Genomic DNA, 23,762 nt, shown 5'->3' with positions numbered 1-23,762 from the left:
CAATCATTCTTTTGTAGTCTTGTGATTTTAATATTTGGGCATGATGGAGAAAAAACTGATGGGCAATAATGAAATAAGGTGACATAATCATTTCAAGATTAAGAAAAACAAGATCAATAAAATCCCATAATGCATGTTAGATTTATAAAAAGAATCACATGCTAATTGCAAGATAGAATAAGTTTTATTCTTTTTTAAAAATATATAACTTTCTTATTTGTTCTTTAGAAGATTTCGAAGAAAGAATAAAAGTAATAAAATAATCGTCTTTACAAATTAGACTGCTCAAAATAGATACTCGAAAACTGAATTGGATCCAATGGACCCTGATGATATACCAAGGATTAAATAAAATATATATGAAGTATTTCCTCCTCCAGTATTTGATCACATATTGTTTTGTATTAATTTTCTAATACTCTTCATCTCCTACAATTTCTATTTAAGAGAGAAGCACAAAAATATCTGGCAAATCTTGACTTTTAAGGGCTTTTCTTTTTTTTTTTAAGATTATTTATTTATTTGGGAGAGAGAGAGAGAACGCTGGGGGGGGGAGGGTCAGAGGGAGAAGCAGACTCCCCGCTGAGCAAGGAGCCGGATGCAGGGACTCGATCCCGGGACTCCAGGATCATGACCTGAGCGGAAGGAAGTCGCTTAACCAACTGAGCCACCCAGGCGCCCTTTAAGGGCTTTTCTATTACAACTTTTATTTGATTGCCAAAGAGAGTTGAGCCTACAAAAGTTAAACTCTAAAAAAAACAAATTTTTTTTTTTTTACTTTATTTATTTTAGAGAGAGAGTGTGAGCACACAAGCAGGGGGAGGGAGAGGGAAAAGTAGACTCTCACTAAGCATGGAGCCTGACACGGGACTCGATCTCATCAGGACCTGAGCTGAAATCAAGAGTCGATGCTTAGCAGACTGAGCCACCCAGGGGCCCCTTATCTTTTCACTTAACATTTGTTTTATTCCTACTTTGCACAAGAAAAGACAAAAGATTAATAATAACAGCCAAAATATATTTAGTGAAGCTTAATATCAGAAAGTAAATATAAGAACAAGCTATTACCTGGACATAACCTGAATATTTAACCCACCACTGGGAAAATGACACATGTTGAAATCACACAAACTGGCTAAATTTCTCAAACTATGGGCAGATACCAGAAAGGTAAACAACCTTTCTCTTTATGACAGTTCATGAAGCGTTGATCATGTTACTCACAATGCTAACACTAGGAATACAAATAAAAAGGAAGTCTCAGTCCTCAACTGCGGTGAAGGGGACAGAAAAGATACCTGTATAGTTCACTCTCACCACTTTCATGTCCTTGCTCAAAAGTCACTTTCCCAACAGGCTTACCTTATTACTCTTTTGAAAATGGCAATCCACACTGAATCCACTTTATACTACTCCATATTTTTCTACAGCATTTTTAATTATCTAACATTCTATATAATTCTATGATTTATGTTATTTGTTTATTGTTATTCTTCCATAAGGCTCTAAGTTCCTTGTGGGCATGAATTTTTGTCTGTTTTGTTTCCTTATGTATTCCAAATACCTAGAATAATGACTAGCACATAAAAGGCAAGTAAGTAACCAGAAAGTGCTAAGTGAGACAACTGAGCTGAAACTCAGGAAAATCAAGCTCAGATGTGGTAGAAGGGAAAGGAGGGGGGGGAGACACAATTTTAGGCAGAGGAAATAGCTCAATTAGCATTTTTAACCTGGCATTCATGAACTCCTAGAGGGTCCATGCAGGACTCAGGGACTTCATGAAATTGCATAAGGTGAAAATGCTGAAATTCAGCATTTCCTTCCATTATGAATGTAAGGAACAAATGATGATATTAGGAATATCTAAAAATCAGATTGATTCCTGTCACATTAATAGTTTTTGTCTCAAAATGTCAGTCATTACTTCTCATTACTCATTTCTACTTTTGTTATTTAACATGCTACACATTCAAAAAATAATAATATGCTACCACATTCAATTTTGTTACTTAATGTTATTAAGGAAGCATGTAGATTATTGTATCATAAATTTGTCATATTTTATAACTATTTTAATATAACTGCTTATCTTTTTAATCCTGTATAGTCTAGCTTAAGCATTTAAAAGTATTCTGAGAGGGAGTTTCCAGGCTTCCAAAGAACTCCCAAATTAAGCCATGGCATAAACCACACAGAGAATTCTGGTGCTAAAGTCACAGATCTATGAGAATAAATAAGAAATTAAAGAATCTGTTCATTTGACTAGGTTTAAAAAAAAAAAAAAAAGACTTGGTAAGAGATGAGTCCACATAGCTGAAGAGAATTTTTTTTAATTTTTCTTTTGCTTCACTTGAATGCTATTTATTTCCTTCAATATTAATGTGGCATGCTGATTCTAAGTTTTCTTGTAATTATTAATTCATAAATGCTGAAAATTCATTAAAAATGTATTATTGATACTAACCCATCCAGAACTCAAAGTCTTAAGAGCCCTTAAAGTACTTATTTTTTTAACTTCTCCATAAGCTATCACAACTAGGCAACACTGAAAAAAGTGCTAATACACAATTATAATCACTTTTTTTTAAAGATTTTATTTATTTATTTGAGAGAGCGAGAATGAGAGAGAGAGAGAGAGAGAAAGCACATGAGAGGGGGGAGCGTCAGAGGGAGAAGCAGACTCCCTGCTGAGCAGGCAGCCCGATGCGGGACTCGATCCTGGGACTCCAAGATCATGACCTGAGCCGAAGGCAGGCGCTTAACCAACTGAGCCACCCAGGCACCCTATAATCACTTTCTTATGTAGTGAAATCTTTTACACAGTGAAGACTGGTCAACAACTTTCAAAAAAATCTTTATCTCTAATATATTTTATGAAATTCTCTTTATAAGTGATTTCCTCCCTAGACCAGAAATTTTAATGGTAGTGATCTCATACCCATCATCCTTGTGTCTCCAGAGCCAAACTTTATAACTAGCATAAAGTTATAATATATATTTAATATATATATAATTTTATATAAATAACAAATGACTGCCAAACTTAACTCCAATAAATGTCTTATTTGAAGATACATTTAAATTATTAAAATAATGAAAAATTCAGAACATCCAGAGCTACATGGGACTTAAGATACTGCAGCTCTACTTGCTTTTATACATACCCAGCATTTCACTCCTTAAGTTAAAAGGAATAAAGGATGTAAAGACATCCTGTGCTCACAGATTGGAAGACTTAATATTGTTAAGATGGCAATACGCCCCAAAGTGATCTCTAATTCAATGCAATCCCTATCAAAATTGCAGTCAGTTTATTTGTAGAAACTGACAAGCTGATCCTAAAATAAATATGTATTTGACCTAGAATAGTCCAAACAATCTTGAAAAAGAAGAACAAAGTTGGAAGATTCACATCTCCTAATTTTAAAATTTACTATGAAATTACAGTAATTTGAATTAAGAGTCTAGAAATAAAATAAGTATATATATAAATATATATATATTTTAAAGATTTTATTCATTTATTTGACAGAAAGACAGCCAAAAAGTGAACACAAGCAGGGGGAGTGGGAGAAGGAGAAGCAGGCTTCCCACCGAGCAGGGAGCCCGATGCTGGGCTCCAGCCCAGGACCCTGGGATCCTGACCTGAGCCAAAGGCAGACGCTTAACAACTGAGCCATCCAGGTGCCCCAATAAGTATATTTTATGGTCAAACAGTTTTTCACAGACTGAGATAAAACAATGAATAGTCTTTTCAACAAATGGTCCTGGCAAAACTAGATATTCACATGCGAAAATATGAAATTGGGCCTCTTAACACCATACATAAAAAATAATCCAAAGTAGATCAGAGACCTACATGTAAAGGCTAAAACTATAATATATATACTTTAAAAAAGTGTAAATCTTCATGACCTTGAACTAGTCAATGACTTCTTAGATATGACACAAAAAGCACAAGCAACTACAGAAAAATTGATAAATCTATCAAAATCTAAAACCTGTGTTTTATAAATACACACAATCAAGAAAGTGAAAACAGTCTGCAGAAGGGAAGGAAATCCACAAAACATATGATAAAGAACTTGTATCTAAAATATATAAAGAATATATAAAGCTCACTATTAAAAAGACAACCTGATTAAAAAATCGCCAAAGGGTCTGAATAGACATTTCTCCAAAAGAGATATACAAATAGCCAATACATGAAAAAATGATCATCACTGTTTCCCATTAGAGCAATGCAAATCAAACTCATAACAGAATGAGATACCACTTCACACCCACTGGGAAGGCTATAATCAAAAAGACACAATAAAAGGGGCTGGCAAGGGTGTGAAAACTGGAAGCCTCATAATTTTAAGAATGTAAAATAGTGTACTTCTATGGAAAGTAGGCAGTTCCTCAAAAGATTAAACGTATGACTCAGCAATTCCACTCCTACAAAAATGGAAACATTATGTTCATACAAAAGCTTGTACAGGGGCGCCTGGGTGGCTCAGTCGGTTAACGGTCTGCCTTCAGCTCAGGTCATGATCCCAGGGTTCTAGGATCAAGCCCCACATCGGGTTCCCTGCTCAGTGGGGAGTCTGCTTCTCCCTCTCCCTCTGCCCCTCCCCTTCCACTCAAGCTCTCCTCTCACTCGTTCTCTCTCAAATAAATAAAATCTTTAAAAAAAAAAAAAAAGCTTGTACAAAAATGATCACAACAGAGTTTTCGTAATAGCCAAAATGGAAACAACCCAAATGCCCATCAACTGATGAACAGATAAAAAACATATAATCTCAGGGTGGGGATACTGAGTCCTGCTTCCAGGCTCCACGCTCAGCAGAGAACCTGCTTGAGATTCTTTCCTTCTGCCCCTCCTCCTGCTCCTCACAGGCACTCTCAATCTCTCTCTCAAAATAGGTAAATCTTAAAAAAAAAAAAAAAAAAAAAAGCTACTTAACTAGGAAAAGACAAACATCATTCTTATGATAAACATTTAGGTCTCTACTATGTACAGGTACTATGCCAGGTGCTCTGGGGATATGAAGATGTCAAAGACCCAATCTTTTTTTTTTTTTTAAGTTTTATTTACTTAAGCAATCTTCACACCCAATGTGGGACTCGAACTCATGACCCCAAAATCAAGAGTCACATGCTCCTCCAACTGAGCCAGCCAGGTGCCCCTCAAAGACCCAATCTTGGTCAACAAAAACTCACAAGAGATTAGAACAGATCAAAACAGAAATGGCTACATCATTCAAGAACTGTAACAGTGGTATGCTCAAAGAGCTATGGTAATAAAAAGAAGAGAGGTAAAAATAGGGAAAAAGTAAAGAAAAGGCGAAGGAGGGAGAAAAAGGACTGTTACTGACTTTCAGAGTAATGCTGACATTTGAGCTGGCCACCAAAGGATGAGTAAGATATAAAACTATTGTAAATACAATGAAGATCTTCAAAAATAAGATATAAAACTGCATCATAAATGCAAGAAAAATAATGCAGTATAGCTTGAATATATAGTTTAGGGCATGAAGTTAGGGACTAGAAATGAAAAGGTGGCAAGAGAGACAGGTTTGTGGTTTCGTGTATCATACCTAAAGGCAGCACTGTAGAAGACAGAGCAAAGGGAAACAGATTAAAGAGACCAGTTAGAGATGACACAGTAATCCAACTTGTCTTAATTAAAATGAATAAATTTATTTCTTAAAAATCTAATTTCTTCTAGTAACTGTTTTAAATATAAAAACCCAGGATCTCAAAGCATCAATGATGATATAAGGAATCAGATGAAAGAATGAACCGGGTTCAGGGCACCTGCGTGGCTCAGTCAGTTAAGCATTTGCCTGCAGCTCAGATCATGATCCTGGGGTCGTGGGATCAAGTCCCACATTGTGTGTGGGGGGGTGTCCCTACTCAGCGGGGAGCCTGCTTCTCCCTCTCCCTCTGCCCCTCCCCACCCCAGCTCATGCTCTCTTTCTCTTGTGCTCACATTCTCTCTCAAATAAATAAATAAAATATTTTTAAAAATTAGGTTCCTGGGCTTCCTTAAACCTATACAGATCAGGACAGTACTATATACCTTCTTATTATTAAAAAAAACAAAAAACAAGAAACAAAAAAACATAGTGAAGCAGTGGCTCCTGGGCATATCTCATGTCCAGGAACTAGCTGGGACCAACAAAAACGTCCCTAATGTTCCAGCATCAGAGCACTTGGTTGAACTCATTTCACCAATTACCTCTTAACACACAAAAAAAAGACCAATGGAAATTCTACAAATAAAAAATCCAATAACTGGAATAAAAAGTTCACCAAACATGCTTAACAACAGATAGGATAGAGTGAAAGAGAAATCTTGGAGACAGATCAGTAAAAATTACCTAATATGAGGAAAAAAAAGAAAAAAAAAGTGAAATTAAAACCTCAATGACCTGTGAAACAATGTCAAACAGCTGCATTTTAATTGGACGCTAGGAAGAGAGAAAATGGAACCCTAATTTTTTTAAAAGAACTAATGACCAAAATATCCCAAATTTGGATGAAAACCTCTCCTTGTAGATCCTAGAAGACTAGCAAATCCCAGGCAGAATGAATACAAAGAAAACTACACTGAGGCACAAACTCCTTCAATCTAAAAATAAAGAGAAAAATCTTGGAAACCACAAAAGAGGGAGAGAGGGAGCAAGGGGGCGCATTACAGCAGTCTTCCTTATCCACAGTACATTCTAAGACCCCACAGTGGATCCCTGAAACTGTGGATAGTACCAAACCTTATATATAGTATGTTTCTTCCTATATACACATACCTATGATAAAGCTTAATTTAAATATTAGGCATAAGAGATTAACAACAAACTCATAAAATAGAGTAACATACTATAAAAAAAGTTATGTGAATGTGGTCTCTCTCTCTCAAAGTATCTTATTGTACTCACCCTTCTTCCAGTGATGATGTGAGAAGATAAAATGCTTGTGAGATCATAAAATGCCTATGTGATGAAATGAAGTGAGATGAATGATGTAAGCATTGTGACACAGCGTGAGGCTACTGACCTTCTGACAGTATGTCAGAAGGAGATCATCTGCTTTGAGACCACAGTTGACCACGGGTAACTTAAACTGTTGAAAGCAAATCCATAGATAAGACAGTTCTACTCTAAGTATAGGGCATAAAGGACACCTGACTTTTCACCAGAAATAATGGAGGCCAAGGACAAAAGAACATCTTCAAAGTTCTGAAAGGTGGGGGAAAACCCTGAAAACTCAAGATTCCATATCCAGAAAAAGTATTCAAAAGATGAAATAAAAACCTTTTCAGATAAATAAGAGCTAACAAAATTTGTTTTCTACGGACCTGCACTATAAGAAATGCCAAAGGAAACATTCTTTAGGGGCTCAAGGGGAAAGTTATCAGTTTGAAACTTAGATTTATAGAAAAGAACATTGGAAAAGGTAAGTCATTGGGAAAACATTTTCTTCAACATAATTTCCTTAAAACACAACTATCTAAAGCAAAGAAAACAATCCTAAGGTAAGATTTGTGATAAAAACAGAAGTATACATAATATATGACAACAGCACAAAGAAAGGGATGGGTAGATAAATAGAATTATACTGTTGTAAGATTATTACATTTGTGAAATCGGTGGGAAAAGGTAAGCAGTAAGTGGCAGAAGTGTGAAATATGAAGTGAAAGGTGGTACATTACCTCTAAATAAACTTTGATTAAGTTAATATTACATATTAAGCTCTAGCATGACTACTTAAAAATAAAAGGAGTACAGCTAAGAAGTCAACAGAGGAAATAAAAGTACTTTAAACTATTCGATTAACCCCAAAGGCTGCAGAAATGAACAAAGGAACAAAAGAAAAACAAGTTGTAACCATATGAATAATCATATTAAATATGGACTAAGCACCCCAATTAGAAGGCAGAGATTGTTACTGAATTTAAAAAGCAAGAGCCAATGGCTATATGCTGTTTATAAGAGACATACTTTAACTATAAAAGCATGTATAAAACTAAAAGCAAAATACTAGAAGATATATATTATGAAGCTACTTAAAGCTGTAGTGGCTATATTAGAAGAAAAAGTAAGCTTCAAAACAAAGAATATTTTAAGAACAACATTTCATAAAGATAAAAGAACAATGCAAAAAGCAGGCTGTGTGCACACAAATATTACTTTGAAATTACTTTACATTTTACACTTAGGTCACACAGACCTAAATGTGAAATCTGAAACTATAAAATCTGTTGCACCTTGCTGGCTCAGTTGGTTGACCGTGCAACTCTTGATCTTGGGGTCCTGAGTTCAAGTCCCATGATGGGCACAGAGATTACTTTAAAAATTTTTTTAAATAAAAAATAAAAATACATAAAACTGTAAGATCTACAGAAGAAAACAGAGGAGAAAATCATTATGACCTTGGCTGATATCCTGGATGGGACACAAAAGTTACTAATCATTAGGGGCGCCTGGGTGGCTCAGTTGTTAAGCGTCTGCCTTCGGCTCTGGTCAGGATCCCAGGGTCCTGGGATCAAGTCTGGCATCGGGCTCCCTGCTCCGCGGGAAGCTTGCTTCTCCCTCTCCCACTTGCCCTGCTTGCGTTCCCTCTCTCTCTGTCTCTCTCTGTGTCAAATAAACAAATAAAATCTTTAAAAATAAGTCAGTAAATATCTTTGAAGGGGCACGTGCACCCCACTGTTTAAGCAGCAATGTCTACAACAGCCAAATATGGAAAGAGCACAGATGCCCATCAACAGATGAATGGATAAAGAAGATGTGGTGTGTGTACACGTGTATACACACACACACACACACACACACACACACACACACACACACACACACAGTGGAATATTACTCAGCCATCAAAAAGAATGAAATCTTGCCATTTACAACAACATAGATGGAACTACAGGGTATTATGCTAAGCAAAGTAAGTCAATTAGAGAAAGACACATACTGTATGATTTCACTCATATGAGGAATTTAAGAAACAAAACAGATGAACATAGGGGAAGGGAAGGAAAAATAAGATAAAAACAGAGAGGCAAACCATAAGAGATGCTGAACTCTAGAAAACAAACAGTGGGTTGCTGGAAGGGAGGTAGGTGGGGGGGAAAGGGATAACTGGGAGATGGGCATTAAGGAGGGCACATGATATAAGGAGCACTGGGTGTTACATGCAACTGATGAATCACTAAACTCTACCTCTGAAACTAAAAAAAAATGTATTGAGTACCTATTAATAGAAATTATTACATTCAGCAATAAAGATATAAAAATGTGAAAAAAAGATGCTATTATTAAAAAAAAGGAAAACCACAGTCTGAAAAAGTATTTATATAATATAAACCTAAGAAAAAACATATCCAGAATATATTTTTTAAAAACCTACAAGGCGTCTGGGTGGCTCAGTCAATTAAGCATCCAACTTTTGCTTTTGGCTCAGGTCATGATCTCAGCGTCACTGAGATTGAGCCCTGCATCAGGTTCCATGCTGAGTGTGGAGCCTGCTTAAGATTCTCTCCCTCTCCCCCAACTCCACTCATGCACGCTATCAAAAAAAAAAAAAAAGAAAGAAAAGAAAGAAAAGCCTGCTGGGTTCATTTAAAAAAAAAATTTACAACTCAGTAATAATTTTGACAACCAAATTTTAAAAAGAAAAGGGCAAAAGACTTTACAAGAACCTCCAGAAGACAGGATATACAAATGACCAACAAGCACATGGAAAGATGCTCAACATGGAAAATTCTAGATAAAAACATGAGATACCACTCCATACCCACTAAAATGACTTAATCAAAGACAGGTGATAGCATCTGTTGGCCAAGGTGTGGAGCAACTCGAATACTCATGCACTGCTATCAGAAATTTAAAATGCACAACTACTTTGGAAAAAGATTTGGCAGTTTCTTATAAAGTTACTCTTCCACCTACCCTTTGAGAGAGCGGATACTGTGTTATTCTAGAAAAATGAAGGCATATGTCCACAGGAAACCTGTATGAGAATTTCTTAGTAGCCTGCTCCTAATAGTCCCCAAATTAAAACAACCCAAATGTCCATCAACAGATCAATGAATAAATGGAATACTATTTAGCAATAACAAGAAACAAACAACTGACATATGCAATAGCATCAATGCATCATGCTGAAAGAAATCAGACATAAAGAGATAGTACAGTTGACCCAAGAACATGCTTGGGGGCACTGACACCCCCTGCCCTGGTCAAAAATCTACATGTCACCTTTGATTCCCCCAGACCTTAACTATCAATAGACTACTGCTGACCAGAAGCCTTACCGATAACATAAACAGTCAATTAACACATACTTTGTGTTATCTGCATTATACACTGTATTCTTACAATAGAGTAAGCCAGAGGGGAAAAAATGTTAAAAAAAAAGTTTTTTTTTAAGAAAGAGAAAGTACACTTAAAGTACTACATTTATCAAAAAATTCCATGTATAAGTGGACCTGTGCAGTTGAAACCTTGTTTTCAAGGGTCAACTGGATACTGAATGATTCCATTTATGTGAAGTTCCATTATGTGAGTTTTACGAAAACCAATCTACTATGGAAAACTCTACTACAGACTTAAAGATCACAATCTAAAACTGGAGCTTGTTGTAAAGATTGAGATAATACCTGTAAAATAATTCCCTAATCTGTAAAGCAGTATACAAATGTAGACATTATTAATTCATATCAACAACTCTGGTACAGCACATTAATGTCCTCCCAAGGGAGAAGACTGCAAAGTCCTAGGGTGCACAGTCCCAAACATCACAAATTAGACTTGTACAGCTTTGAAGACATCTTCCAAAAAGAAATCAACTGCCAACTTCAAGATATTCTAAAACATGGGGCCCCTTACTGGCTCTGTTGGAAAAGCATGCAACTCTTTTGATCTCGGGGTCATGAGTTCAAGCCCCACGTTGGGTGTAGAGATTACTAAAAAATAATAAACTTAAAATGTACATATACCCATCCTAAAACAAAGATTAATTCTAGAGTGGAAAAAAAAAGGGGTGACACCCAAATGAAAACTAGGTAGCATTCTTAAATTGATCAAATACTGATAATTCATCAACTTAAGGAAAATTAAGGTAATCGAAATACAGAAAATGCATCAGAAATAAAAATGTGCCAAAGACCAGCAATGGACTTAAATACCTTTATTTTCCTCATTGCAAAACATTTATCACTTAGAATAAAGCACAATTATCCTAATTAATTTCTGACTGAAATTTTATGTTAAATAAGTACCCTGCTCTATCACACACTAATTTGAACTTTCTTTAACAGCCTTCAGATTAAAAACAGCCTAATAAAAATGCCATTATCTGGGGCACCTTGCTGGCTCAGTTAGGGAGCATGAGATTTTTAATTTCAGGGCTGTGAGTTCGAGCCCCACGCTGGGTATACAGACTACTTAAAAAAAAAAAAAAAGCCAATGGGGCGCCTGGGTGGCTCAATTGGTTGAGAATCTGCCTCTGGCTCAGGTAGTGATCCTGGGATCCTGAATCAAGCCCCACATGGGGCTCCCTGCTCAGTGGGGAGCCTGCTTCTCCCTTGCCCTCTACTCCCCCACCCCTGCTCATGCTATCTCAAATGGATAAATAAAATCTTAAAAAAAAAAAAGCCATTATCTGATTAAACATAAACACAAGAAGTTACTATTTCATATTCCTGGGGAAAGCAGTCCCTATCATAAATTACTAACCACTCCAAATGGCTAAATCTGTGAATTTTATGTTTTTGGTTTTAACTAACCCTATTGCCAATATACATGTTCATTGGTAAAGTGAATCATCATAGACTATTCTCTGCTCATCCTTAACTCTCAATGCACATCACCAGGAGCCTCAGACACAATAATGAATCCCTTCTGTCCCTGACTTCTTTGACTTCATACCATGTCTCAATGTTTTATTTCTCTCCAGTTTAGATTTGTCAATCCAGTTTCAAAGGTTTTTGTTTTGTTTTGTTTTTTAACCCTCCAACATCTCAGGATGCTGGTAAACTGCCTGATAACTGCTCATAGCTCCACGGTAGAGCATATAGAGTGAACATACTTCCCAGTTTCAGTCTTGGTTTATACCTATTGCCTAAGCATAATTAGGAAAGTTAAATAGTTACTCAGACTACAAAAATAGATAGTAAACAGTCAAATATACTCAAAGGCAGGCAGCATGGCTGGCTAGTTAGCCGAATGAATGTTTGGACAAAAACTATCCCAATGCCAACTCAGGTCCTTGGAACAGTCTTCCTGAACAAATCCAGGCTTTTACTACTTATATTTAAATATACTGATTATCAAATTAAGCTAAGTATTACTCAGGAAAGACTGTTAAGGAATCTACTCTTAATCACTGGATTAAAAATAATACATAATTAGCATTTTTATTGTAGTAAACAGTTCCTTAAATGTTAAGGATACTTAAAAACAGTACATTCTATTAAGTGATTAATAGTTGGTCATACCTTTTTTTTAAATCATCAATGCCCTACCTTAGTCCTTTTGGAAATTAAGTTGGAGAAAAATAAGGCTTTACTGTATCATGATTGATTTCCAAGAGACAGAATGCTCACCTATATTTAACATAATCCACAAAGCAGTTAAGTATGACTATTATATATTAGGTTAGGTTAATTCAACATTGTCTTGAACTTCAGTATTTCTCAGTATTAATTACTGAGTCTAAGCCTAAAAGAAAAGAATTTGATGGTCAAATGAAATTATGACTGGCAACAACTCACATATTCTTCAAATGGTGATTAAACGTGGTAAATCCATACAACAGAATATATAAAACAAAGCAATGAACTGCTAATATAACAACCTGGAAGGATCTCAAATGCATTATGCTAAGTGAAAGAAGCCAGACCAAAAAGGCCACCTATTGTATGAGTCCCACTTACCTGAACTTGTGGAAAAGGCAAAATTATAGGGAAAGAAAAGAGATCAGTAGTGGCCTGGGGGTGGAAGAAGAAGCTGACGACCAACGGACAATAATGTTCTGTATCTTGATCACAGCGTTGGTTAAACTGTTTGCATTTGTCAAAACAACTAAAATTATACACCAAACAGTGAATTTTACCATATATAATTTTTTAAATTAATTTGTTGACAAAATACTATTTTTTAAAGTAGTTTAGAGATGGAAAAAATAGGCCAATAACAACAAAATGTTACTTCCCACCCTTAAAAAAAGAAGAGAGAATATGGCACGTGGAAATAAAAAGCCATTCTAACTCAACTGCCTTGACTAAGTTTATTCTTAAGAATCTATGACAGGGGGCACCTGGGTGGCTCAGTCATTAAGTGTCTGCTTCGGCTCAGGTCATGATCCCAGAGTCCTGGGATAGAGCCCCGCATCGGGCTCCCTGCTCGGCGGGAAGCCTGCTCTCCCTCTCCCACTCCCGCTGCTTGTGTTCCTGCTCTGGCTATCTTTGTCCCGTTAAAATAAAAAAAAAAATCTAAAAAAAAAAAAAATCTATGACAGGGATGCCTGGGTGGCTCAGTCGGTTAAGCGGCTGCCTTTGACCCAGGTCATGATCCCAAGGTCCTGGGATCGAGTCCCACATGGGGCTCCTTGTTCAGCAGGGAGCCTGCTTCTCCCTCTCTCTCCCTCTGCTTGTGCTCTGTCAAATAAATAAAATCTTAAAAAAAAAAAAAAAGACTCTATGACAGCATTTCTGTTTCTGCAATATTCTCTCTCTCTGAATATGATCATCTCTTGATCAACTCCAATCTTTCAAATCTCTTCGTCCAATGCCTGTGCTTACTCTGGGCTTTCTAACCTTGCTCTGTCTACTGAATCATCTCATGTTCTTAATCCACCTTTGCCTTAATATGTACTCCCTGGTACCAATCCTTTTCTTCACTCTTGGATCTCATTTGAATACGGCAATCCCCCCTCTTATCCCCCGTTTCACATTCTGCAGTTTGTCACAACTGTGGTCCAGACAATGATCCTCCAATGTAGCGTGAGAGGTCAAGAGTAGCCTAATGCTCCATCACAATCCTCCATCATTCACCTCACTTCATCTCAGCCCAAAAGCACTTTATCATCTCATATCATCACAAGAGGGGGAATAGAGTATAATAAGGTAGTTGTGAGGGGGATGACAGTCACATAATTTTTCCTACAGTATGTTATTAAAATTGTTCTATTTTATCATTAGTTATTACTAGTATCTCTTACTATGCTTAACTTATAAATTAAATTTTATCATAGGTACATAAGTATAGGAAAAAGACATACATAGGGTTTGGTACCATCCACAGTTTCAGGTGTCCACTGGGCGTCCTGGAATGTATCCCCTGCAGATAAGGGGGAGGACTACTGTACTTACACTAATTCCCTTAATTTCTGATTCTATCTCAACTTTGTTCTCACTGGTCCCCCAGCTCAACTTGATCATGTCCTCTTCTCAGCCTTCAAGTGGGGTCTTACCTACCATGAGTTAAAACCACAAAGGTTATTAATTTTATTTATCCTTAAAGTGCTTCAGAAATAGCAAACTCTAGGGGCGCCTGGGTGGCTCAGTCGTTAGGCGTCTGCCTTCAGCTCAGGTCATGATCCCAGGGTCCTGGGATCGAGCCCCGCACTGGGCTCCCTGCTCAGCAGAAGCCTGCTTCTCCCTCTCCCACTCCCCGTTTGTGTTCCCTTTCTTGCTGTGTCTCTGTCAAATAAATAAAAAAAGAAGAAGAAGAAGTGGCAAACTCTAAAACATCCCTTGGAACCCTACCAGTGTTTCTTCAATCAAATAAATAAGATGTCCTTATTTTTGTCTAATCAAATTCTTGCTCTTATCTTTTTAAATCCCATTTCCAATTTGGTTTTAAACAAAGACAAAGAGGTCAAATTCTTCACAAAAATCATGCATCTACTGTAAGACTAGTATTAAAATTACACTCTTCCTTCTTCAGAGTACATACCTGTGATTCCTGCAACACTGTTAATCTAAACTTAATGTTATATCTTATGTACTTTCAAACCTCTCCAGTTTTTCTACATCTTTTAACAAATAAATTGACCAAAACAGGATACCAATGAATAAGAAACAATTTATAAATAAATACAACCCAATACTAACACGGCCAAAAAAGAAAACTCTGAAAAAAAGAGATCAGTCAACTATGCTATGGTCCCCATACTAGGACAGAGGACAAGAAGAGAAAAAAATTACAGTCTCAGAAATTCCAAAAGTTAATTCTCCAGCAGGGGATTTGTTGTTTCCTCACAAAACACTCCGATTTTCACAGCCACCAAGCCTTTACGAGCTTCCCATCCCCAGGCAAGAAAAAGCATCCCCTGCCCTCTGCCCCAAAAAACTCTTGTGACTATGAATTCACTGAAGTTCTCTCTCCCAGAACAGGCAGGTGGCCCTCATGGGGTCTTCTTAGCTACCACCTCAATTCTATTAGAACCCAATGCCGCTAACTAATTATACAACTGTTGAAACCACTTCCTATAATCTTTTATTTCCTTTAAAATCAAAGATTCATTTTTCTGAGCTTAAGAAGAGGAAAAAGGGTTGAGAACAGATGAAGGAAGAAAGCAAAGAACAAGAACTCTTTTTTTTTTTTAAGTGAATTTAGCTGATAGGATTCGTTTTCCCATAATGCGAAAATATACCTTTAACATAATTAAGAGGCATGTGTGAATAAAAGGCAGGATAAGAAAACTTTAACAACAACAGATTACAAAACAGAAATACAGAAAATAAAGCTAATAAAAAGAGAAAAGATAAAAGACAGTAATTTAAAAAATGGAGATAGACTACAAGATGCAAAAACAGAGTTGTAATCAAGGAAGAAATAGAAATCTGTCCCAAAACAGGCAGCAGAGTTATGGATGCAAATGTAATTTCATTTTGTGTTTCTTTTTAAAGAAAGCAATAATGTGGCTATTTGAAATTAGTTTCAGGGAACATAAGACTGATTTCAGCCCATTAATGTACATGGAAGAGATTCAAATATTAAGGGATTTTATGACAAAGACATCTAGAAAATGAAGGATTGAGTCAGGAATAAATAGCCATAAAAAACATTGGTAATTCAACAATACTCTTCCAAGTTTAGGCTGGCCTTCATACCCCTCTGGTGATACACTGAACAGGAAGCAATTCAAATAAAAATACAGGGAAGAAGATACTGGATGTGCTACTTCTACTTCTATCTCTTGGACCCATGTGAGTCATGGCAACAGCTAGTAAAATCCTAAGGGGTTAAAGTCCACCCCATACCCAAGACCAAAAACTACTCCCACCCCACCTTGGCTCAATGGTTTTCTCCCACTGTGGTGAGGGTGGTTTTGGAAAAGCTCCTCAAATGCCAGGAAACACTGTAATACAAAAAGAAAAAACAATTCATAAGTACCAAAACTTAACTAACATTTTGGCCTCCCTCTCAAGGAAGATTGGTATAGTGGAAAAAGCATAAGTCTAGGAACCAAGGAACCAAGAAACCAAGTGTATTCTGCTTGTTCAGCATTCATTCTAAGATGTTTGCTATATTCTAGGTGACTTGGTAGGGGAGGACATCAAACACTCCCTTTCTACTAAGGGTTAGTAAACTCGTAGAACATAAGCCAGAAGCTGCTGATGGTCATCTCTGCCATTAACTGGGCTGAAAAAAGAAGCCATCAGAGAAGCGAGTAGAAATAAAGGACTTTAGTAGACTAAAGAGACATTCCTGGTGACACAATTTAAGAACCAGGCTCCAGTTCTTTCTGTAGATATTTTCTCCCTTAAGTTGGTCTGTAATGGGTTTCTGTGACTGCAACTAAGTCTGGCCAATACACTTGGGTTCTAATTCCACCCTGAATCTGGACAAGTCATTCCTCATTTATTAGCCTTAGTTTCTTTTTCTATCAAATGGATCTGAGGTTTTTCAAAAGTGTTTTTTAGGTAATGGGATTTTTAAATAAAAATCATATTTTGATATCAAAAATTAAAATGGCTTTATTCATATAAATGTATTTTATTAAGATCCGGTTTACATTTACTTCTGACCAAGATAAATAAGAACAATGGATATTTAAATCTCACCTGAAGACTGAAAATAAAAATGTCTCTCTTAGTATAATGCACTTTATAAGATTAAATGTATGGCATTTACTATTATGACCAAAATTAATGATAACAATGATGTGCTGTGATTAAAACAAAACTTTAAAATTGGAGACTAATGGTAAAAGTTGAAATCTGTTATTAACCTCTCAGGATTCTATTTATTTCTGTATTTTGTTTTGGTTGCACATTAGTTAAGACAATCCTGATTCAAAAAGGATAGTTGCAAGAGTAACATATGTTTTCTACATATGCCTTACCCCATACTATTTAATTAAAGGTGGAGAAAAGTTTTGGGTTCTGCACAAAAAACCTGATAAGCACAAGTTTTTTTTAAATAGATCTCCAATTGGTTAAGACTTAGTACATAACATAGTGAACATTCGGGTATGTTGGTTTATTTTTTTTTAATGATTTAAACCTCATGTAAAAATTAAATTTTTTTAAAAAGATTTTATTTATTTATTTGACAGAGAGATACACAGCGAGAGAGGGAACACAAGCAGGGGGAGTGGGAGAGGGAGAAGCAGGCTTCCCGCCAAGCAGGAAGCCCGACGCAGGGGTCAATCCCAGGACCCTGGGATCATGACCTCAGACAAAGGCAGATGCTCAACAAGTGAGTCACCCAGCGCCCCATAAAAATTAAATCTGAACCAACTGTTTATAGTATTCAATTAATGCTCTCAAAGAACTCATAAAGATAATCTCTGAATTCTTTGAAGAACATTTTCAGTCAGATTCATATACACTCACTGCCCATCAGAAATTGTAATGAAGCAAATATAAAAAGTTGTAATTTCTTTTTTTATAATAAACCTGCTTTAAAGAAAAGAAACACAACCTTGGAGAATTATGAACACAGACAAACAATAAATTGGGTCAAATAAGAAGACTATCATAATAATCTATTCAGTCTTACTGAGTACCAACTTGATGGGGCAGATCATAGAAGGTGCTATAAAATAACCATTATTTAAGAGTGCCTTCTTTACAATGGAAATGAGTAACTCTCCATCTCTAACTTCAAGAAGTTATCCATCTAGCAGAGGGGACAATACATTCATTCATTCAACAAGAGAGTCTCCTCAGTGACACCAGCCACTGTGCAAGCAACTGGAGATAAAAAGCGAATTCTCTCTCTCTATATATAGATTTGATATATAGATATAAATATATATATATGATCCCTACCCTCATAAGTTTAGACGTTAACCTAAGGACAGTAGATAATCAACAAAGATTTTAAACAAGGAGAATGTGTAATTAGGTTAACATTTTTGAAAGACAGCACTGGCTACTACATGAATGTTATTATGATTTGGAGGAAGTAACCCAAGGACAGACTGATTAGGAGCTACCGCAATGATGACAAAGTAACAGGAAATCAAGAGGAAACAACAAACTCAGCTGAAGTATGTGGAAACAAAAATTTCAGAGAAGTAATGCTGTAGCTCAACCTTAACATATCCAAAGAGCAGGCCAGACAAGTAGAGAAAGGGAGTTTGTGCAGAAGAGAAAATCATATGAAAGGCGTATTTGGGAAACTTCAAGTAGATCCTCACAGTGAGTCTTGAATGTGAATCATAGCTAGAAAGGTAGATCAAGGAAAAGCATAAAGGGTATTTGATAACATAAGGCAACATCTCCAAGACACTGGGGAGTACTTTTAAGCAGGGTGGTAACATAACCAGGTTTACATTTTAGAAAGATTCTTCCAGGGATGGTGAGCTTAAAAAGACTGTTTTGGCTGGTTAAAAAGTCTAACCAGCCAAACAACAAAACGTTTGCCAACAGATACACTATCTCCAAGTCCTAATGTAATAATTCATCATGACAACCGAATTATGGTCCAAGAACGTACTCTGAGCTTTAGAAACCAAGTAACTAGTACCAAGTACAGGCCACACTGCAGTTGATATGGCTATTAAAACCAAAAAGAAGGGAAGTCACTGTAGCTAAAATACTAAAAGTGTAATGGTGGCAGGAGATAAATGGAATGAAAAGGAAAAAACAGTTACTAAGAAAATAGGGAAATAATAGAGAATTTTATTTCAGGGGAAGAATTACTTGCACTTACTGTGTCAAGATCTACCAAATCTACCTCTTATATGCAATAAATAATAAATTGTGGTTCCTGACAAGCAGTTCAAAAACCAAATTTAACTTAATACACAGTACTTAAGAAAATAACCAAACAAAAACTAGATCAGAAGCAGCAAACTATTACAGAGGACCAGCTCTACACTAGCTAACTTCCCAATGCTTAAAAAGAAAGCTCTCTCTGCCTGGCTGGTCCTTGAAGATTACCAACTAAAATGGAGATAAGGTAGGGTAAGGTGAAGGAGAATCAGGAAGGTTCATGACCAATGAACTAGACAAGTTCTGGAGTGCTCTCATCCCAATTCTCTTTCTCTATATATAACAGATATTACTCAGATACAAACATGACAACACATATAATGAAGAATCCAATTATTTTATCTTAAGATAATGAATCCTACCTTTCCTGGGTCATCCTTTGATCGAGGCACTTTAAGGAAACACTTGTTCAGTGACAGATTATGTCGTATGGAATTCTGAAATTAAAGAAGAAAAGCCACAGGGTCATTGGAATACAAAAAACAAAACTCACCTTTAAAAACAGAATCAGAAGTCTAAATATCTCTATGCACTAGAATACAATTCCAAGTGGAATGAGCTTTTTAAATGAACTTCAAATTTAAACCTTTCTGATTTTCAAATTATGAATGCTGCAAAGAAAAGTAGCTAATGAGAAAAACAGCTTCTAGTAGACTTTGAAAAACTCCAAATAATGAAATATATATCCTATTTTAAATGTTTATTAAGACCTTTTAGGAAGATCTAATCATAGGAAGATGTCTATGATTAATGTTAAATATTAAACACCAAATATAAAATTGTATACACATTATGACTTTAATTGTGGTATTTATTTATCCATTCTTCTTTTTAAGTAGGCTCCACGCCCAATGTGGGGCTTGAACCACGACCCTGAGATCAATAGTTGCATGCTCTACCAACTGAGCCAACCAGGTGCCTCTCATTCATTCATTCTTAGAATAAGCCAGAATGCAAAATGCTAACAGTTATTCTACTGAATTATATAGGTGATAACTCTTTTTTTTTCTTTCCTACAATGTTTAAATGATCTACAAGGCACATGTATTATCATTTTCTAATGAGATAAAAAAAAATGTTTAGGCAAAAAAAATTTCACTGCTCCATTACAAGAATATAAAGAAGCCAATTAGGTTCTTACTTCAATCTGTAAGAAAACACATTAGAAGACACTGGCTACAAAGGACTAGCAAGAACATCTAGGTTCATCAATACAGCAAGAAAGAATAACCATCTTGAATGGCAAGAAAATGCACCTGGAGACCTGAAGAATCTGTGAAACAGGCAATCTTTTCATGAATAAGTAGGACTGTGCCACAATTTTTACAGAAAATACCCAAAAGCCATTTCATTTTAATGAAATGCTCCAAAATCCATCCCATAATTTTTATGCCAAAATGGCCAGGTATTTGGGGGAAATGGGCTCCAACAGCACTTAGCCACCACTTAGAATTTTAGGAGAGCATTTTGGGCATACCTTATTTTTTAACATAAAATTCAGACTCTAACAACAATGCCTATATGAAAACTTCCCTCTCATAGAGGAATAATAGGATTACAAAGTTTTTTAAAAATGATCACAGAATATAGGGGCGCCTGGGGGCTCAGTCGTTAAGCGTCTGCCTTTGGCTCAGGTCATGATCCCAAGGTCCTGGGATCGAGCCCCACATCAGGCTCCCTGCTCCGCGGGAAGCCTGCTTCTCCCTCTCCCACTCCCCTGCTTGTGTTCCCTCTCTCACTGTGTCTCTGTCAAATAAATAAAAATCTTTAAAAAATAAAAATGACCATAGAATATAAATTCAAGCCTATCTTACTACCAAACATGAATTTCAAATTTAAGAATGGGAGTTCCACCTCTGCTTGGGATATAAACGGCTACAATGAGTAATGATCCCTCCCAAATGATGAGAAAACAATGGGTAAGCCAAAACAAAACAAAACAAAACAAAAAACCTATTTCTGAGGCACATCAGAGAGTTGAAGCTGCAAGGCAGCCCAACAAATTAAATTCTTGTCCTAAGAAGGACAAGCCCATACAAGGAGAAAGCAGACAAACTATCTCACCTTTTTGGCAGAGTATGGGAGAATGAAGTGGCCATCATCCAAGCATACAAAAAACTAGCTAAAATTTGTAAGGTCAAGCATGGGCTGGTGTGTCAGTTTAGAACAGCAAGGGCCCCAAACATAAGGCAAGTTCCCACTCACTGTCCAAGCTCTTCTCCATGGGCCTTTACTATATACTCACAAAAAAGAATGGGGACGAGAAAGGAAAACAAAGTCTCCTTTGTAGCATAAGCAGAAAGGAGGTAATAGATAGCTGTAGTGGGAAACAAAGCCCTACCACCTTCAAAAGATCTCACAAAGCCAACTTTAACTGTGAGGTAAGAGCAGCAAAACTTCTCACCCACAGGACTTTGGCAAAGATAGATTATGAGGGAAGAATGGAAACGAAAACCGTTCTCAAGACACAAGCAAAGATCTACTGCTGGCTGGTAGAGAAAGAGTACCTCTTTTACCTCTGGGACAACTGTTGGAAACTACCTTGGACCCGGGACCCTACATCAAAAGCAACTACAGGCACAGGCTTGTATGGCTGAAGGAAAACACTGAAAAGGCCCGACCCCAAGTACAAGGGCCGGAGTAAGAATGAGGCTGAATCAAGAAAACAGAGGGACACCTGGCTGGCTCAGTGGGTAGAGCATGTGACTCTTTATCTTAGAGTAGTATAGTTTAAGCCCCACGTTGGGCATAGATAAAATGAAAAATAAAATAAAATGAAGAAAAAAAAGATAAAAATAAAAATAAAATGAAGAAAGAAAGAAACAGAGAAAACCCACAGCCCCTACCCCAAACCTAGCAGTGAGTAACAAACATTAACAGCCTATTGATAGAGGAGGGGCAGGAACATGGAGAGATCCCCATCTGTAGCAAGGTAGGCAGAGACAACTAAAATCTAAAGGGAAAACAGGAAAACAGAAAATTCTACAGTACCCAAGCCCCTCATTTCCAAGCACAGGTAATAAGAGCCTACCACTGGAGGAATGTAAAGTCTGTGGTATACTGAAGGTAAAGATACCAACAACAAAACCCAAATTCAACTCAATTATTGACAAATTGATTCAACTCCCTAAACAAATGGCCTGGGAAAAAAGATGTTTGTCCATCTACAGGTATAAATACTATTTATCTTGGAGTGCCTGGGTGGCTCAGTTGGTTAAGCACTGACTCTTGATTTTGGCTCAGGTCACGATCTCAGTGTTGTGAGATCCACACTGGTCGTGGAACCTGCCTAAGATCCTCTCTCTCCCTTCTCCCTCTGCCTCACTCCCACCCCCAACCATGCTCACTTGCTTGATACCATTTATCTCAATTTCTACCATTCTTCTACACATGTATCTGGCACTCAGTCAAAAATTGCAAGATACATTAGAAATGCAAAAAAAAAAAAAATCCACTGTCAAGAGATAAAATTATCAATACCCAAATGAAAGGTGCTAGAACTATGAGACCAGAACTTTAAAGTAACTATGACTACTATGTTCAAGGACCAAGTAGAAAAAGCAGTAACTTGCATAGAGAGATGGGGAACTTCAACAGAAATGTGGAAACTCTAAGAGCCAAATGTAAATGATAGAATTTAAAAACATGATCAAAGATAAAGAACTCCCTAGATGGGTTCATCAGTAGACTGGACACAACCAGAAAAAGGCTCAGATATTTTGAGGACAGATTAACAGAAATTATCCAAATTGACACACATGCGTGCACAAGTACTTTAAAAATACACACACACACACACACACACACACACACACACACACACAATCATTCAATAACCATGGAATATATGTGAGTCCCAGAAGGGAAGAAAAATGTGAAGAAGGAACAGTCAAGAATCTTCTGAAAATAATGCAAGACATTAAATCACAGATACAAGAACTTCAGAGAACACCAAACAGAAGAAATTAAAAATTCACACACTTATATTCATTATAGGTCAAAATGGTGAAAATCAAAATGAAGATAATATTGTGAAGGCACCAAAAGGAAAAAAAATTATGTACAGAGGAATAAAGATAAAAATTATAGCAGATGTCTCAAAAACTACAAGTTAGAAGACAACAGAATGACATCTCCAAAATACTAAAAGAAAAAAAAGTATTCTATATGCAGTGAAAACATCTCTCAAAAATGAAGGCAAAATAAAGACTTCCAGAAAAGCAAAAGCTAAAAGAATTTATTTTTTTCTAGTGTCATTTGGCGGGTAATGTTATACAGAAGTTCTTCAGGCAGAAGTGTAACAAATAGAAACCTGGATCTACGAAAAGAAATAGAGTTCAAGAAATTATAAAAATGAAGGTAAATTTTAAAAACACTTTTTCTTATTTATGACATCTTTAAAATATAACTATCTAAAGAAAATATAATAATTATGTGGTTTATAACATATGAAGGAAAATGTATAACAACAGCACAAAGGATGGGTCAAAAGAATTAGAAACAGAAAGTTTATAAAGTTCTTACACTGTACCTAAAATGGTAT

General features: G+C 36.4%; 1 protein-coding gene across 4 annotated transcripts in view; it reads right to left on the bottom strand.

The window, feature by feature from the left end:
• The window catches only part of FOXJ3 (forkhead box J3), a 140,515-nt gene that overhangs the window by 65,878 nt on the left and 50,875 nt on the right, over nucleotides 1-23,762 (bottom strand). For all 4 annotated transcript variants that reach the window (XM_073902796.1, XM_025856084.2, XM_025856086.2 and 1 more), the window contains exon 4: nucleotides 19,582-19,656. In XM_073902796.1, coding sequence (XP_073758897.1) covers nucleotides 19,582-19,656 — 75 coding nt within the window. The remainder of the gene's footprint in view (nucleotides 1-19,581; nucleotides 19,657-23,762) is intronic.

Source organism: Callorhinus ursinus, unplaced genomic scaffold (genome assembly GCF_003265705.2).
Source record: "Callorhinus ursinus isolate GAN/ISIS: 27379988/994484 unplaced genomic scaffold, GSC_fseal_2.0 scaffold18, whole genome shotgun sequence".
In the NCBI taxonomy this organism is placed as follows: Eukaryota; Metazoa; Chordata; class Mammalia; order Carnivora; family Otariidae; genus Callorhinus; species Callorhinus ursinus.
The sequence above is the reverse complement of the archived record's forward strand: the minus strand, read 5'-3'. Positions and strand labels throughout refer to the sequence as shown.